We start from the raw sequence: 19,817 nt of genomic DNA on the forward strand, positions 1-19,817 counted from the left end.
TGAGTCAGTATAACATACCCTCAGTGGGGGGTTAAAGTCCAGCAATGACATGTTTGTCCTGTAAATAGTAAACTCACTTTAGGGCTGTCGCGTGCTTTACATTCTCCGAGCGTATGGGGAAGGTCGCCGTGCTAATCAGACGCTCTAACTCTCATTGCAGATGAAGAGGAAGCTCTTAATTTGATCATGAAAGATCTGGCGGCGCTGGGAATGTGCGGGGGATTACTGGACAGCAATCGCAAGAAGAATAACAAACAGGTGACTCTTTTCCTGGGTCCCTGCGTTTGGCCCAGCATGCTCCTTCTGTGCAGGTGTGATGAGCATGATGGGTAATCGGCAGATGTGGACCACAGACCATCAGCGCGCACAGTATTGTAATGAACCAGCAGTTAAAATATTTAATGTTTTAGTGCCAAAGGAGACCTTCTTCAGGCAGTTGGGATTTATTTTTTAAAAACGCTTAAAAAAAGAAATAAGTGTTTGCCACCCGAAGTATCTATAATGCATCTTCCCGTTGGCCGGCCAGGGATTAAGTGAGATGCTTAGCACTTCTTCTGATGACAAGACAGAAGTACATAAGAAACCTGATCCTCGCCATTATGACTAAAATAAGCCCCTCTGATCTAGAGATCAGTTATATGTCCCGTGGCCCAGGCCCTACCTTAGTACTGTATAAGGATTGTGTTATGTTACCCGGCGTTTACCCATCATTATTCACCATTAACCCCTAGCATTGCACTGCCCAGGCGTATATCTGTATATTGGGTCTGAAAGAAGATGTGTTGTATTGAAGAAAATGTTATATACTGTGTACCCACAACTGTCTATGGTTCAAGTGTTGCCGTAATGTATCTACTGATAGGTACTGTATACAGGCATACCCCGCATTAACGTACGCAATGGGACCGGAGCATGTATGTAAAGCGAAAATGTACTTAAAGTGAAGCACTCCCTTTTCCCCACTTATCGATGCATGTACTGTACTGCAATCGTTATATACGTGCATAACTGATGTAAATAACGCATGTGTAACAGGCTCTATAGTCTCCCCGCTTGCGCACAGCTTCGGTACAGGTAGGGAGCCGGTATTGCTGTTCAGGACGTGCTGACAGGCGCATGCGTGAGTTGCCGTTTGCCTATTGAGCGAGATGTACTTACTCGCGAGTGTACTTAAAGTGAGTGTCCTTAAACCGGGGTATGCCTGTATTGATACTTATGCCATAGTAATGTCTCATAGAATTGCTATGAGTATAGATACAAAAGAAAGGTAAAAATGTGTTCTGTATCTATGATGTCAGGAGCAGAGTATTCTCAAATTACTCACATTATATATGTGTAAGTATAGTACTACACTGGTCTGTACCTATATTGTTCCGGATTGTATGATCCTTGTCGGGGAATAATATGGAGTTAAAGAGTAATTGTACCTACAGAGGCGAGAAAAGGTTTGTGAACCCCAATGACAGCTATGAAAATAACAACACAGACAGAATAAAGGCTCAAGAAGTAACAGCATCCCAAGAAGCAGACACATTTTAGGTCCTCATTTCGTCCTTTGGGTACCAGAGTCCCAAATATACAAATCAGTCGTGCCTCTAGCTAAAAAGGGAACTCATCACGATCGCCCCCTCGATGAGGTCTCCTTGTATGGGCAATGGGCAACAGAAAGTAGCAAGACTATGCCCACACTGTCGGAAATGTCTCACAACTGGTTGGTGCAATAAATCACTATCCATACTAGAGTTGTTAAGTACTTGATATAATATATCTACAAATAAAAAGTAGCTCAAAGCACTCAAATGACTTGCAGAAAGAGAAACAAATATATATTGAAGTGTTGTTTTGGTTCGCAGAGAGGGACCTTTCTCTGGAGGGAGTTCCCTCTGTGAGGAGCGAAACATTGATAACTCAATATTTTTTTTTTATATTGTTGCTAATCCTTTGAGTGATAACACAGATAAATTTGGCGCCTAAATGCACTTAAAGTGCAAAGTTTCTTAACAAGAGTAGTAATAAATATACAGCCACGGATTGATGTATGGCACAGGATCCTTGCGAAATCCAATTGAGTGGATGTTATTAATCCAACATGTGCATGAAAAACAAAGAAAAAGCATACATAGTGCAATACTGCTAGCAAAGACAAACCTATACTGATATGGAGCTACTACTAACCATATAAACACACAGATACCCTACAAGCTCTCAGAAACCCCCCAAAATTACCACTATATATATATATATATATATATATATATATATATATATATATACTGTATGTATAAGTGTCAAAAGGAGTGCTACTGGCCGTGACTAATTGTATAAAACAAGAAACAAAGAAGTCCAGAGCACCATCCAATGTGACAAAAATACACAGTGAAATACCTATATATCTCTTGAAAAAAGGGTAATTTAGTTAACCCTTTGGCCAAAGCGTATAAGCCTGCAAGCCACTTTACTAACACTAACCATATAGCAGCAACAATAGACACACAAATAATTAACAAACAAACTAAGTGGAAGCCTCACTAATAGACAGGTGATATTTAACTGAATATACTGTAACAAACATTTATTAAAATAATCATTAATAATAATAATAATAATAGGTTAAATCAATGACAACTGTATTAAAACAGAGAGGCCAGTAACTTAGAATTTTTGTCTAATCCTATGAGTGGCTGCTTTTTTAGAGTCTGACTTCAAGGGGAAAAGACATGTAAGGAAGAGAGAGTGATATATGCTGGTGACATGAGAGTGGGGGTGGGGGGGGGGAACTATGCCTTTGTTTTTCTCTTCCCAGTACACAGACAGCAGGGATATTGCGGCAACATGTAGGAGCTTTTCTCCGTCAGCTGCTTAATGCCGGCGCCCTGCTGAATACTGGTTGGCTCCTTTTCTTATACTGGGGCTAGTAATTAGCACAGGAGAGGCGTGGGGCAGTATTTATTAGCACACCAGAATTAGACAGCTGAGGGAGCAGGCAGAAGCTCCAATCCGAGGTAGCAACACCCCCCACTCCCTTTGCACCGGGGAGAAAGAGAGGGTCGGCTGCAGGCTGCCCACCTGATTGTCGGGCCCAGCTGGTAGTTCCGGAGGTCCCCAGAGGGCCAGTCCGACTCTGTAGGGAAAAAAAAAAGTTACACTTATGAAGAAGGTATTACAATTAAAAGTTTGATTGCTTTATCTTTTTGCAAATCACGTACATGTTGATAAGTGGGGATGGGTCTTTAAATAAAGCAGATAGCATATGATCCTGCTCAGTACTACTGGATACCATTTTCATTCAAGCCCGGCAATCTCCCCAGATGGACCAGATGTGCCAGATTTTAGCCTGACCCCCTACCTACGAAGCTATAAGAATTTGTAAACAGGGAATTAAACAGAAACAGGGGTTAGACCCACAGCTATGTCAGCAGGATCGTGCTGACCTAATACAAGTCTCTTGTTTGTGAATGTTTTCTTTAAGCTGTCAGTAACCTGGCAACTGCAGCAGAGTGCGCGCTCCATCCAGACAATATACTGGCCACTGTCAGTGGTCCTCCTCGGGTTTCATGGGAAGTGTCTCATTATGGGTTACCAGAACTCATTCCAGATGTCGGGATAACCGTCAGAAAAGTCTCCAGATGAATTTTATCAACACCTGCTTTTCTTTTACGTTGTGAGCCAACTGTGCCTCTCCAGTTCCTGTCGACAATGCCTGTGCACTACACTCTATTGTGTTAACCCCGTTTGGAGCCGTAGTGCTGTTGTGTAGGTTCTTCTAGTGCAGACGTGACCACACTGGATGTGCATCAACACGAAAGCAGAAGTGAATACTATAGAATGGAAGAGTCTGACCGTTACGTTGTGTAACTTCAATCCAGCTTTAACATGTGATCTGCACAGTATTACACATAACTGTAGTAATCAAACAATGTAGACGTAATAACAAATACTCAAGTCCGGGAACCTTTGGGTAACAGTGTTCATAACCTGGTTTTCTATTTGAAATAAATGATCAAAAACCATATTACTTGGGTTCAACAAAGACCTTCAATTTTAGAAAGGCAGATGTGAATAAACCGAGGTCTAATTCACAAGGAATACATTGGGATGATGTTTTTGCAGGGAAAAAAGGCAGTCTTTAAAACATTGTTAGAAAAGCACATTTATCAGTGTATACCCATGTGTAATAAGTATAAAATAAACAAATCTAAACCAATGTGGCCAAATAAACAGGTAGGGGAGGAAATGGACAAGAAGAGGAAAGTGTTTAGATTCTTGGTCAGAAGGGACGGAGGCAGCATGTCAGAATTATAAGGAATGTAACAAAAATTGCAAAAGGGCAATCAAATTAGCAAAAATGGATAATGAAAAAAGGATTGCAATAGAAAGTAAGGTCAACCCTAAAAAGTTCTTTAAGTACCTTAATAACAAAAAACAAAAAAAAAATAGAAATGAAAATATAGGACCCGTTCAGTGTGAGATGGACAGGCAGATTATTGGAGATAAGGAAAAAGCAGAGTATTAAACAATTGCCTCTGTGTTTACCAGGGAAGAATCAATTGCAATAGTAATGCCGCAGGAGGAAGCCACAGCCTCTAACGAACAATTGGATAATGGAGCAGTGGTGTAACTACATCTTTTGCGCCCCCCTGCAAAAATCTTGAAAGAGCTCCCTAAACAAACACCACACAATAAATGTAGTTTCCACCGGGGTACCCATGTCGGCAGCTTTGCGAGCACCCACACTTTAACACACCTTGGTCACAGCTACCCCTCTGATCCTCACTCTCCCCCCTTTCATCCTCACACACTACCCTGCATGTCCCCTCACTCCCCCCCATGCCTCACTCCCTTTCTTACTCTTCCTCCCTCTCTCTGCCCACTCCTTCACTCTCCCCCACCTCTCTCACACAACACTGCGCCTCACTCCATTCCCCACCACACATATTCACAATCCCCCTCATACACACACTCAAATCCCCTCCACAATCACACACACTCAGTCTCCCCACCCCCCAACGACCACTCAATTTCCCCATACACATACTTACTCAGTTACTTCCACACACACACACTTAATCCCTCCCTCCCCCCACACAAAACACTCAATTCCCCCCAGGGCCCACCCTCCTCACACACACACACACACACACTCAACCCACCCCCCCACCCCCCCACAAACCCTCAATCACAACCCACACACACACAGTCACATATTCTTTCAACTGGGGGGGGGGGGTAGTACTAAGCATACACACACTTAATCCCCCCTCACACACACTCAATACCCCTCCCCCCCAAACACGCACACATAATTCCTCCCCCTACACACACTAAATTTCTCCCCCTACACACACACTACATTTCTCCCCCCTACACACACACTACATTTCTCCCCCCCACACACACTCTCAGTCCCCCCACCCCGCGCACACACACAATTCCTCCCCCTACACACACACTAAATTCCTCTCCCCACACACTCAATTCATCCCCCCCCCACACATACACACACACTCAATTCCTCTCCCCACACACTCAATTCATCCCCCCCCCACACACACACACACTAAATTCCTCTCCCCACATACTCAATTCACCCCCCCCCCCCCCCACACACACACACTCAATTCCCCCCAGGGCTCCCCCTCACTACACACATTGTGTGTGTGTGGTGGGGGGAGGGAGGGTAGTACTACGCATGCTCTGGTTCCCCCATGAGCTGCTGCAAACTGGGGTGTGGAAACAGGCAGGGGGAGGAGGGATTGTCTGTGTGCAGGGAAGGCCCCACCCCCACAGCAAGGCCCCACCCCCGCAGCAGAGAGCACAGGAAAGCAGCAGCCGGCGAGGAACTTGAGCCGATCTTGGGTACAACGTCCGTGCCGTCAAGGACCCCCCTGCATTTCGGGGTTTAGCGGCACAGTAGTTACGCCGCTGTAACGGAGGAAGAAGTTCATAAGCTGCTTTTGATAAAATTAAAGTAAATAAAGCACCTGGCCCGATGGCATACATCCAAGAAGTCTTAAGGAATTAAGTTCAGTAATTGCCAAACCATTACATTTAGTATTCAAGGACTCCATTTCCACAGGCTCAGAGCCACAAGATTGGTGTAAAGCAGATGTGCTGCCTATATTTAAAAAGGGAGCTAGATCACAACCGGGGAATTACAGAACTGTAAGCCTGACATTAATAGTGGGGAAGCTACTTGACGGTTTAGTATGGGATAATATTCAGGAATACCTAATGGAAAACAAAATTATTAGTAATAGTCAGCATGGATTTATGAAGGATAGATCATGCCAAACTAACCTTATTAGTTTCTTTGAGGAGGTAAGTAGGAATGTAGACCAGGGTAATGCAGTTGATGTGGTCCACTTAGATTTTGCAAAGGCTTTTGATACAGTGCCACATGAGGTTAGTGTACAAAATAAAGCAAATTGGACTCTGGATTGAAAACTGGTTGAAGGACAGACAACAGAGAGTTGAAATAAATGTAACTTTTTTCAGGTTGGGCTAAAGTCATGAGTGGAGTACCTCGGGGATCGGTACTGGGACCCCTGCTTTTTAACTTGTTTATTAATGACCTTGAGGTTGGCATTGAGGGCAAAGTCTCCATCTTTGCTGATGAAATTAAATTGTGTAAGGTAGTAGAATCAGAGCAGGATGTAATTTCTCTCCAGGTGGACTTGGAGAGACTGGAAACATGGGCAGGTAAATGGCCAAAGATGAGGTTTAATACAGATAAATGTAAGGTTATGCATTTGGGATGCAAGAATAAACAGGCAATTTACAAATTAAATGGGGATAAATTAGGAGAATCCTTGATGGAGAAGGATTTAGGAGTGCTTGTTGACAGTAGGCTTAGCAATAGTGCCCAAAGTCATTGTCACGATAGCTTGTGCAGGGTTATAATATACACCAAAATAACTGGGTTGAATTGAATGCGACTGTGATATGATAAAGAAAGTTTATTCCTTTAGGGAAGGTGAACACACAATATTGAACAAATAACACACAGAATATACAGTAGACACTTACGTGGGAAGGGGTCAATGATCAGGATTCGGATTATCAATTCATCAAGGCATCAGGTAGTATTCAGAGATAGTCACGAACCACATTGGTCATAGAGCTGACACTCTGTTATAAAGGATTTGGGCTCTATCCCTAACATTGGGTCTCAGACATTGGTTCACAATTATCTGAACCCAATTACCTTGTGCCAGCTAACGTGGGAAGCACTTTGGTACCTGCCACCAGGTAACTGGCACCTGCGCACAACCTCTTAGTCAGGCTCCCATTTTCCTAGCCCCACACCCAAAGAGTTGGCGTCGCCAAGTCTGCCAGATGGGGACCTGGGCCGGGGAAACCTGACTAAAGGTATGAATTATAGCACTTCATGTGAAAGGCTATGTCCTGCGTTTTCTCCACTCTGTATATACAAACCGGGGGGAAGAGTCTTTGATCAGTGGCCTTTGTGTAGACACACCGTCGCCCCCTGACTATTAACATACCGTATGGGTCCGGGATTTTCGTGGACTTTCTACCAGGCATAAAATACAGTAGAGTTACAATATTTTATATAAAGCAAATATTCCGTTCGGATGGGCCGAGCGGGCTAAATCTTGCCAGACCCTCATGCCGGAAGGGACTCTACATAGTGGCCAAGTTTCAGCTCGCTGCGACCCGCCGAACCGGAGATACAGTAATACACTTTAAAACGACATGTTTTAGAAATTGCATTTCTCCGCCATTGAAGTCAATGGCAGAATCATACTTTAAACAGCTGCACACATTCCGTTCTGTTGATCGAAGAGGGCTGGAAATTGCCATGCAATCATGCCGGAGCAGTGACTACATGGTGGCCAAATCCCAGTCCTCTAGTCCTTACAGAACTGGAAATATGGGTTTTCACTTTTTACACTTTCTGACTTAGTGTTTTAAAGCCACGCAGCTTTTCTCCACCATTGCGGTCAATGGGGCGACCCTCGTAGCGGCCGCGACCCTTTCCCGTGGCCATTGCCTGTCGGACCCTGTTGGAGTCGAGTAAGGTGGTCTCCCTGGGCTAGGGGCAAAAAGAATTAACCCGCTAGCTGCCCTAGGACCGGAGATACAATTTTAATAGGGATGAACTTGGCCGTGACCAAGTTCCCATGCCAATTGAGTGATCCAAAGCTCTTTATTGAAATTGTATCCGCTTTCGGGGTTTGCGGTTTGGCTGGCAGGTATCTCGTTCTTGGAGAGGTCGGACTCGAGGAATCCCCATTGAAATACATTACTCCATTAATTTCAATGGCGGAGTCTCGCTTGTCCTCTCGGGCGCCACCTGCTGGTCTTTTCTGATATTAGGCCAAAACCACTGAAATCTCCATAGACTTGCATGGAGCTCCAATGGCGACCTATGGGATGGGCTGCATATGGGGATAGAAAAGGCGGGAAGGGGAACAAAGGACCATAAACATGTTAATGCAATTCTCCCTTTCCCTCCCGACCTGATCCCAGTGTATATGTTGGGTGTATAAACTGTAAAGGGGAAAATACATGTAACCAGGGGAAACACACTTTGCATTGAGGCAGGGGATTAAAAACACCAATAAGCATTATAACAGTTAACCCCTCGCTTCCCATACGATGGTGGGGGTGACCCTTGGGGGTGCAACCCCTTTATGACGGTGCCCACCCCCCCTCCATCGCTACAGTCATGCAGTAGCTGCAAAGGCAAACAAGATCTTATCTTGCATTAAACATGCAATGGATGGAAGGGAAGTAAACATAATGATGCCCTTTTGCAAAGCATTAATAAGATCACACCTTGAATATGGAGTACAATTTTGGGTACCACTCCTTAGAAAATACATTATGGAACTAGAGAGAGTGCAGAGAAGAGCCACCAAATTAATAAAGGGGATGGATAATTTGATTTATGAGGAGAGGCTAGCTAAATTAGATTTATTTACATTAGAAAAGAGGCTTCTAAGAGGGGATATGATAACTATATACAAATATATTCGGGGACAGTACAAGGAGCTTTCAAATGAACTATTCATCCCACGGGCAGTACAAAGGACTCTGGGTCATCCATTAATGTTGGAGGACAGGAGATTTCACCAGCAACAAAGAAAAGGTTTCTTTACAGTAAGGGCAGTTAAAATGTGGAATTCATTACCCATGAAAACTGTGAAGGCAGATACAGTAGATATATATAAAAAAAAAATTGGACATCTTTTTTAGAAAGGAAAGGTATACAGGGATATCCCAAATAAATAAACATGGGAAGAATGTTGATCCAGGGAGTAATCTGATTGCCAATATTTGGAGTCGGGATGGAATTTATTTTCCCCCTTATGAGATATCATTAGATATTTCACTGGGGTTTTTTGTTTGCCTTCCTCTGGATCAATATACAGGCAGTCCTCAGTTATCCGACACAATGCGTTACTCAAAATGGCATTGGATAGCGAAACGTTGTAAAGCGAAACACGTTTTCCCATAGGAACACTGTTTAAATGAAAGGTTCCGTTCCTGAAGGCGTTTTTAACACTAAAATACACCAAATATTTTACGCATGCAATAAGATATGCAGCACACACATAAATTATATAGTGTATATACTGTATTATATATATAATATAACGTAATAAATAATATATTATACAGTATAGTATAATATTATATATATACGCTCTTACGACGCTTTGCAACGTTGTTTATGTGAATGTGTATATATATATATATATATACACACATACACATAAACAACATTGCAAAGCGTCGTAAGAGCGTTGGATAATCCGTTTTGGAGTTGTAAAAATGAACATAGGTATGCATTGCATAGCGTTTATCTCCATTGTGAAGTCCCCTAGTAACGTTCGCCATTTTGGAGCGCTATTTCTGTAAAATAATATTTGCAATTTCACAGCGTTATTCTATCCTTAGTTAGGTATAAAAGTCATTTGAGAACCAAAAACTTTTTTTTTATGGCGCTTGGACAGGTAGTCAGTGAAATTAAACCGTCTGGATGAGTAACCTTTGAAGGTCAGCTCTGTAGTTATGAAATCCTCGGTAATTACTGCGGTGCCATCATATATATAAGAGATTGGAGACGATGAAAAGAGAAGGTGCCACAATAGTGCATTAGACCTTATTCATCAGTACTTGTCATTGCTATTGCTGCTCTAGAGGTGAATAACCCTCATAAGAGACCAAATGTGTCATCACAATATTATTTAATTAAATCTCTGCATAAAATATCCGTATGGAACAGCTACATATGACCATACAAATATTATAAAACCAAATCGATTCTTGTTAGCTTGATGTTCTTCCTCCGTTAATGTGTAAAATTGGGATTCTACTTACTAGAAGTAGCTAGGAAATGCGCCTAGTACACGGAAGTCTCGTTGTATGCTGGGTCCCCGGCTGGTCTGTCAGTAGTACGGAGGACGCGCTGAATCGACTGCTCCGCCTCTCCGGTCGCGTACGCTGGTCATCCCCTTCGAATGGCATCAGTGTTATCAGCTGTGGGATCCCCGGGAGTGTTCATGTTTAAGCCTACGCGTTTCAAGGCACGAATGTCTCTTCCTCAGGGGTGACAGCAAAAATGCCGGATTTGTATCATGTGGAATTGCATGCCGTTTTTGGGCGATTGTGCATGGGAAAGCTCGTAGTTTAATGAATTTGGGTCCCTTTGGGTCTAAATGTATTGCAGCAAAGTTCTCTGCAAACTCTGCAGTATCAGTATTCACTTCATTTTGTATTGCAGCTTTCCATCTTCCAACTCTATTCTTCTAATCTAATCCAGTCCACACACTTTTCCCAATGTGTTCCACTGGAAAAAAACCCAGCTTGGCTGAATACACAAGGGTGTGTTTTAACGCAAGTGTTTCTGGCTAAGTAGAATACTCAGATTTTCCTTGTTGGTTTGCATTGCACTGTTGATGCAATACTGTAGCTCTTCTGCAATCCTATCTTGATCCAATCCAATAATATGTTTCAAATTAATGTACTGTAGGTTAAAAATGCCCCTACTGTAGTTTTACCCAAACTGTAAGTATTGTTCATACTTTTTATGATGTATATAAGAACAGAAAAGATCATGCTGGTTTTTGTCTGCGTTTTCTAAGATGATGATGATGAGAAATAATGACTAGTAGGTGCATAGAAATTTAGCAAAGTTGCACTTGCTCTTCAGAATATCTCATGGGACTTTCACAGGGAGAAAGCAGGTGTGTGCTTTGCTCTTTGACAGTGTTACAGTAAAGGATGGTGTAACAGGGTAGATCCCCTGTTAGGTAGTGAGACAGGGAATCCCGCTTGCATAACCTAATACAGCACTGAGGGGGTTAATTCTATAGCAGGGTGCCTTCATCGATCTCCTCACCTGCCACATTTGGCCTCTCTAAACCTGGTTGACAGCAGTCTCAGGCGATCTCTAATCCAGGGAGTACTCGCCATAGACTGCTCTAGAGCTCACCCTCTCACAATCCAGGGGCCCAAAATGAAAGACTTGTGTAGCACAGGTACCCCCACCCTCTAGGAGATGCATGTTGCGGCTGCAGGTGTTGTGGTGTGGCGTACCTGTGAGGGTTCAGGAGAGCTGAGTTGTCTGCGATGAGACCAGGACAGGCTTTTGATGATCACTGATGTTCTTTACTCTGTGCTTTGGCCTCATGCTGTAGTGGGCTCCAGGGTGCCCAGAGATCAGTCCCCACTAAAGCACACTTTCCTCCTGCCCAGGGACTGACACTCAGACAGGAGTATAATGAAAGCAAAGAGATCTTTATTGTAGCAGTCGCTGTAGATTTTTCACAGCGGTGCATAGGGTCATCGGAGGATCCCAGGCCTCTGGATGGTGCTGGCTCTCCTAGTATGGAGCCTTAGATCTACCTGAGCCAGCCAGCAATGAGGGCCTGGCTTGCCTCTCTCTCCCACAGGGAGAAGAGACAGGCCCCACACCTCCATTCAGTTGGAAAGGTGGGAGAGAACTAACTAAATTTAGCACTGCCTCTCTGAGGAACGAGAAGGGGAGGGCTCAAGGTCTGTATCTATACCTGATAGGCTATACAGAGGCCATGAGTCACCACCACACTTTTGTCAATCAGAGAGGAGCATGAGGGGGGTCAAAAGTCCACAGAATGGCCTGTCACAGGCTAGACTGCTAAGGAGTTATGTGACAGGGGGAAAGAGGTAGAATAGACTAACCATGTTAAACTTGCATATTACCACGTTTGATTTGGTATATGTTGTTGTTGGTAAGGGGCTTTTAGCCCCCCCAATCTGTAGACAGGGACTATTCTGTCTACTCCACGCCCCCCAGAGGAGCTAGGTTGTTTTTGTTTCCCTGTAACCCTGTTGTTGCTGGTGAAAGCTATTTTGTGTTTTGAAAGTAGTGGGGAATAAAAGCCTGTTTCTATTTCCCCTTAAAAACGTCTCCTGTGCTAAAAAAGCAAACCTCTGCACATGTCTCCTACATCTGGGGTAAGGTGGTATATGTCTGCATTTTCCTGAATGTGTGGCGGGTTATTCTGGTTGTGAGGGCTACACACAATAAAAGTCCCTTGGGTGCTTTCTGAAATCTCTCTCATCCAGCCCCTCTGCTTTGCTTATGACACCTCAATCTACAGCTATGTGTCTCTCTCTCTCTGTCTCCCTGTGTCTCTCTCTCCCCTTCTCTCTGTCTCTCTCTCCCTGTGTCTCTGTCTCCCTGTCTCTCAGTTTCTCTCTCTGAGCTCGGCCTTCAGCCAGACACACTATAAGTATTTGTGTTTACATGAGATTTCTGCGGCCCTGTGTATTTTTCTTGGGCCGCAGCCACTGCAGATAGTCGTACTTGGAGGGGCGACAGGAGTGGGAGGAAGTTTTGGGACATAGCAAAGAATGATAAAAACATGGCTTTGTATTTTGACTGGCTATAAACACAAACAGAAGTTTTCCATCCTGATTCACCCCTTGTATGCTGGAATATACGGCCAAAGACATTACTACTTTGATATTCTAACAGTGGGGGTGGCCCAGGTGTGACCCCCGACATCGGGAATGAAGGCCTCCGTTTGGATGGCTTCCTTGGCTCTGTGAAAGACCCGGTTACGCACTCCCTTAGATGAGTGAACGTCGTATTGTCGTTTCTGCAGAGTGTCCGCCTGTGTAACATTCCCATGACATAAGGCGCTGAAAAGGTGAAACCCAGAGGTGCCCATAATGCTTTGCAAAGTGTTCCATGTTCTTGCAGCAACTAAGCGAGTTCCACGTAAATCACAAAAGTGGGTTTTCTTACTGTTTGTACCTCCTCCTATTACCCTGATCACACATTTCTTAGTAAAATCCCCTCACGTTTTCTGCTTTTGGAGAAAAATAATGAGAATCCTCATTTTATCGCTGTCTTTTTTTTCCCTCCCTCACCACTTTTTATGGGTCAAACCTTCATGTCTAACAGTCTGCGGCACATGAAAGAGATGAAAAAGCTTCTTGCATTTAACACCGTCCAAAAATACAGCAAAGTGTGAAAACCAACAGCGTTTGCCTTGCTCCGTAACCAATATACAGGCATACCCCGCATTAACATACGCAATGGGACCGGAGCATGTATGTAAAGCGAAAATGTACTTAAAGTGAAGCACTGCCTTTTCCCCACTTATTGATGCATGTTCTGTACTGCAATCGTCATATACGTGCATAACTGATGTAAATAACGCATTTGTAACAGGCTCTATAGTCTCCCCGCTTGCGCACAGCTTCGGTACAGGTAGGGAGCCGGTGTTGCTGTTCAGGACGTGCTGACAGGCGCATGCGTGAGCTGGCGTTTGCCTATTGGGCGATATGTACTTACTCGCGAGTGTACTTAAAGTGAGTGTACTTAAAGCGGGGTATGCCTGTATGTTTATTTACTGTAGGGCACAATGTCTGCTTCCTCTCCCGGTTATGACTCCATTTTAACATCTCCCTCCAATGTTCCGTAATACGAGAGGTAGCGAGCAGCGAAGGGGTTAATATTTCAGCTTAACACCTGGTGGTCCTGCTCCAGAAGAGTGGTGGCCGGCAGAAAAGGGGTTAAAGCTGCAGTTCAGTCAATATCCTGCATGTTTGTTTTTTTTTAATAAATCAGTTCTGTAGTAAGAAAAAATACTTTTAGCATTTTCTGTTTTTAAAAAAACAACCTCTAAAGACCAATTTTCTTGTATTCTATTTTAACAGCCATTTGCTAAGGCACTGCCCCTTCATGTCCTGTCACACCCCTTTGTCAGCCCTGCCCTCCCTCTAGCACATGTCAGTGCAGGAGTGCTCATGAATATTCATGAGCTTCCACTGACAGACAAGCAGAATATAAACAGATCCCTTCACTAATTATGTCACCAAATTTCGACCTATCAATACATGGAGAACGAATTGACCTGCAGCTATACAGTTCTTTAGGTAATTAGAGATTGCACACATGAAACTATTGAAGTAAAAAAATAAATAAAAAAAAAAAAAAAAAGACTGAACTGCAGCTTTAACGTCTCATGTTTCCACCGCTGCCGCCCAATGCGTTAATAAGAAACGTTAGGTGGGATATATTCTTTTCTTTTTTTAATTTTTTAAAAAAAAATTCCCCTGAGTTTGGTCATCTGGAGGATGAGATTATGGAAACTGGAGCGTTTATGTGCTGGGCTCCCAGACAAGTTGTAAATACATGAAATTCTTCAGCCCGCCCACACACCGATGATTATTTTGCAATCGTTTCCAATCTGAGGTGTGTCTCTGGGACAGAAGTAACAGACCCGGCGTCCCGAGGAGGGGAGCAGCATTGGGGGTATCTGTGATGTCTTCCTAAAGTTTAAGGGGTTTGTCAGTGTTTCTCCCCCTACCCTCCCCCCCCCCCCTTGCACCAAAAGCCGGACATTTTGTTGCAGGTATATATTCCGATCTTTTAACCCTCTCACTGCCAGAGGGACCTGCAAGGCGAGGTGTTGCAAGACTTAGATTGTAAGCCCTGTGGGGCAGGGACTCCTTTTCCGTAACGTTTCTGTTACTCCGATATTGTTCTGCCACGTGTGTTACAGCCGTACAGCGCCCTGTACATGGATAGCAATATATAAATAAAGATACACGTACAAGACGGGATCAAAGTGCGGCGAGGAAGTACCACTGCTTTTATTTACAACCCCACAACAGCACTACTTTAAACACACACTGTTCCTCTTTCCTTTTAAAGAAATAATGCCATTATTTCAGGAAATCGGTTTGTCTCGTTTTCTTTTCTTTTTTTTTTATCATAAATATTGTATTATTTCTTTATAAAAAGCTGGTCCGACTAGCTTTTTACAGTGTTTAATAAATGTAAAAAAAAAAATTGGGGGGGGGGAGGGGAGTCAGGCAGTCGCTGTGGTCACTTCAACCATGGTGCCAGTCCTTTTGGCATTATTTATTTATTTCCAAAATGTTTTACCAGGAAGTAATACATTGAGAGTTACCTCTCGTTTTCAAGTATGTCCTGGGCACAGAGTAATGATGACAGATACATGGTTACAAATACATTGTTACAGTAAGTGAGCAGGGTTATACATTATATACAAGACATTGCATGCACAGTAAGATAATATATATTGTAGGCGTACTGTATGTAACAGTTACAGACCAGATTAAAATGTGAGACCGCTTTAATTTTGATAGAATTTACACTGGTGGCGGATGTGAGAGTCTCCGGTAGATTGTTCCGGTTGTGGGGTGCACGGTAACAGAGGGAGAGGGTATAAAATCATGCTTCGAGGCTCTGTCTTAAAGGATCCCCCCCCCCTCGAAGCCTGCATAAGTTTAACTCGTATAATGTTAGTACAGTATCCTGCTCTTTAAAAATCATGCATTTCTTAATCTATGGATTCTGAGGGTACTATGGTAACCTGGGAGCTTGAGGACTGTAGTTGAGCACCCCTGCTTTAGGCTAAGTCCCAGCTAGCGCTGAGCGGGCGGCGCTTGCGGAGGAGACTTACATATATAGATATATGTAAGCCCCCGCTAACGCGGCGCTCGTGCGCGGGCACACTCGCTCAGCCGCGATCAGCGCTTAGCAAAACAAAAAATCTATACTTCCCCGCGCGCTGAACTACCCGCAATGCGCTCCCCCGCACGCGTACTAGCCGGACACCCGGCGCTCATGCATGAGCGCACTCGGCGCCCACGGGGACTTAGCCTTAGATGTATCAAGAGAGACAATATGATCACGCTGCTCTTTGTGCCAGGTTATCCATCTACCTTACTCGAGTTCTGCCCAATTATTTTTGAATAGCACATTGATCAGTAAGAGCAGAGAGGGGTCAGGGCTCAGCTCTGGGGGCCTCAGATTTTCTTTAGGTGACCCCGTCAGCTATGTTTTTGTGTGTGCGTGTGTGTATGTATATATATTTGTATATATATGTGTATGTATAACATACATACATACATACATAAATACATACGTACAGCTCAACCCCGTTATAGCGCGATCCGCTTATAACGCGGTCTGAGTGTGTCTCCCGATTTATAAACATCTCCAAGGCATTACCCGGCATCTGCAGCTCTCTCCTCTCCCTGCTTCATCAGGCTGCATCCACGTGCGAGCGCAGATGAGGGTCACATGACCCTACTCTGACCAATAACAGCCCAACAGTGAATACATTTTATGCAATACACATGCAGGAATCGAACCCATGACCCTTCATATGGTAGTAGCAATTCTGACTCTATAAACAAACTTAACATCTATTGGATGATCGCAATGAGACTGTCCAGTGTTGTCCCAGCTACAACAGGATGTACCACCCACTGCTGTCACTCAAGTGCAGTGCCAAAGGTGAGGGGGAAACCTCATACCAACTACTGGCAACCTGATAGGACCAGGGTTTACCGCCAGCCCTTTGGGAAGAATAGTAATCAGGGGGGACCGTGCTACAACTAGATAAGTTGATCTTACGATGCATCCTTGTTCCCCAATCACAATCTGTTATTTTTGAGCAGCGTGGATTACTTCAGAGAGGGCAGCCCTGACCCACTTCCTCTGTGAGTTAACGTACTAATATTTTCAGTTCTGTTTCCTTTAGCGCGGAAGAATTAACCCTTTTGGTGCCAGTGTTCCCTCTGGCACCAAAGGGAGTTATTCTGTAGACAACTCATAGACTTGTGAGCGTTCTTAATAAGGATGTCTTTTCGTTCGAATGCTTCACTCGTCATGTCCTGCAAACATTATTATTTTACCATGGCACAGGTGTCATGCCCTGAACTTTCATGTACTGTATGATAGTGTGACTGGCTGGGACGGCTGTAATGCAGCCACTGTCTCTCTGCTCACCACTCTAAATAGATGGCGTGACGCTGGTCACGGAAGACCAGATGACTTACACAGGGATCGCAAACACCAGCCAGAATTGAGTCCGTAGCTACCGTACTGATGCCCACCGTGAACCCTGACCAGAAGGGACAGCAGGGCGGCGCTTCACCATTAATTATGCTGCTGCCCACTGTGTCACACACCCACTGTGTCACACATCTACTGCCTCCCTCCTCACCTATATGCGGAGATGTGGGAATGTCCATTTATACACTGCTGATAATTACACTGCGATTCTTTACACACATCTTGATCTGTTGGTCTATTTATAAAATGCCGGATATGTGCGCGGTGAATGAAAGATGGTGTGTAGATTGTGTGTAGATTTGATACAATCGTTCATTTTGTAGCCAATGGGATTTGTGCTTATAGTGACCTCTGACCTGCTGATTTTTTTGACACACAAATGGAGAAAAATGAAGTTAATGCAAATGCTGTGTGCACGTTTCAGCATAACTCCTAACGACTCCCCAAATTGCACTTGGGTGCAGTGTAATAAACCAAGTGATCAGCCAGTGGGATGCTGAGTTCTACATGGCACTAAAGGGACAATGGAATAATAATGCCACTTTTTAGATCATTAATAAGATATTCCCTAAGGAATCCTTTCAATACATTAAGATGAACAATAAGGTATTGGGATATAAGTATTTTTCAGAGAACGAGGCAAGGCAGAAACCTAGGTAATGCATTGCACTTATATTCACCTTTTAGAGTGTCCTAACGGCATATCAGGTAGATGTTATGTCATGGACACTTTGCTGGGGGCAGTGTGGGCCTGACCGTTCTGATCCAAACAGAAGTGACGCCCTCTGCATCTCCCATTTCTGGCATCCAGGTCCCGGTCCCGTCATGTAATTGCTCCATGACGCGGAGGTGCCGGGAGTCCGGAGTGCTGCAAAGAGAGGACTGTGAAGCCTAACTCGTGAATAAAGTGGATACTGTGGGCTTGCCTGAGTCTGTATCTAAACGATGGTCTCTTCTCTCCCGCAGGATGCCAGGATCAAGTTTGAATACAATGGAGAGAAAAGGTATGTTACCAGGAGGAGTTGACCCGTGAAAACATGGTGTAAAAAGTGGAAAGTATTCACTTTTGGGGACAGTCCCAGTTTAGCAATGTCATGATTTCACTTTTGGGGACAGTCCCATGTAGCATCTAAATTTTTTTTTGCTTAAACGCCTAATTAGTGTAATCAGCTTCCTTAACCCCTTCAGTTCCCTAACGACGTAGACTGTACGTCAAGAAAAGTGCACCCCCTGGGAGTCCTTATGATGCACTCCGTACGTCATTGGCCACACTGATAGCGGGGAGGGGGGAAGAGATACCTCCCTGTCACACCCGGGCCGACGGACGGAATAGAAAGCCCATCACGTGATCACTCACGGAGGTGGCACAACACTCCGGCATTGAAACGGCCAAAAGGATTCATCTCCCCCACATCCCCCTCCCTAACTTTTTTCCCCCATTTTACACAGAATCAGGACAGGGGTTCCCCTCAGCTGGCCCGTCAGATATGTACCTTTTTATATTCGGGTGTTTCTGATCCCTTTTCGGAACGGAGTATGGTTTACGCCTGCAGGCCGCAGTAACATGTCAAAACCCAGAGAAATATATGAATAAAACAAATCACTTTTAACTCTTTACCAGACTTCCTCTGTACTGCACCAGTATAATTGTGTGTGTGTGTGTGTGTGTGTGTGTGTGTGTGTGTGTGTGTGTGTGTGTGTGTGTGTGTGTGTGTGGTATTTTAACCTGCCCTGCTACAGATTTTTATCCTCCTAATTTTCTGCCTAATATCTCCTGGCCACACTCTTTCCCCCCTGTCCCGCAATCAAAGGTCCCTGATCTCCGCCCAATCGTAGCTACCTGTCCCGCAATCAAAGGTCGCTGATCTCCGCCCAGTCGTAGCTACCTGTCCCGCCCAATCGTAGCTACCTGTCCCGCCCAATCGTAGCTACCTGTCCCGCCCAATCGTAGCTACCTGTCCCGCCCAATCGTAGCTACCTGTCCCGCCCAATCGTAGCTACCTGTCCCGCCCAATCGTAGCTACCTGTCCCGCCCAATCGTAGCTACCTGTCCCGCCCAATCGTAGCTACCTGTCGTGCCCAATCGTAGCTACCTGTCGTGCCCAATTGTATCTACCTGTCCTGCCCAATCGTAGCTACCTGTCCCGCCCAATCGTAGCTACCTGTCCCGCCCAATCGTAGCTACCTGTCGTGCCCAATCGTAGCTACCTGTCCCGCCCAATCGTAGCTACCTGTCGTGCCCAATCGTAGCTACCTGTCGTGCCCAATCGTAGCTACCTGTCCCGTCCAATCGTAGCTACCTGTCCCGCCCAATCGTAGCTACCTGTCCCGCCCAATCGTAGCTACCTGTCCCGCCCAATCGTAGCTACCTGTCCCGCCCAATCGTAGCTACCTGTCCCGCAGCTTCCTATTGGACGACCCGGTGGCCATCTTTGATTTTACTTTAATTTTACCAGCAACAAAA

At 44.5% G+C, this 19,817-nt stretch overlaps 1 protein-coding gene across 4 annotated transcripts in view; it reads left to right on the forward strand.

Moving 5' to 3' along the window:
• LOC142487890 (mitogen-activated protein kinase kinase kinase 2-like) overlaps positions 1-19,817 on the forward strand; it is a 155,084-nt gene that overhangs the window by 91,325 nt on the left and 43,942 nt on the right. For 3 of the 4 annotated variants that reach the window (XM_075587932.1, XM_075587933.1, XM_075587934.1), the window contains 2 exons: positions 161-258; positions 18,320-18,357. In XM_075587932.1, the coding sequence (XP_075444047.1) occupies positions 161-258; positions 18,320-18,357 (136 nt within the window). The remainder of the gene's footprint in view (positions 1-160; positions 259-18,319; positions 18,358-19,817) is intronic. The other variant, XM_075587935.1, reaches the window with a different exon arrangement.

Source organism: Ascaphus truei, chromosome 2, assembly GCF_040206685.1.
Source record: "Ascaphus truei isolate aAscTru1 chromosome 2, aAscTru1.hap1, whole genome shotgun sequence".
Lineage (NCBI taxonomy): Eukaryota > Metazoa > Chordata > Amphibia > Anura > Ascaphidae > Ascaphus > Ascaphus truei.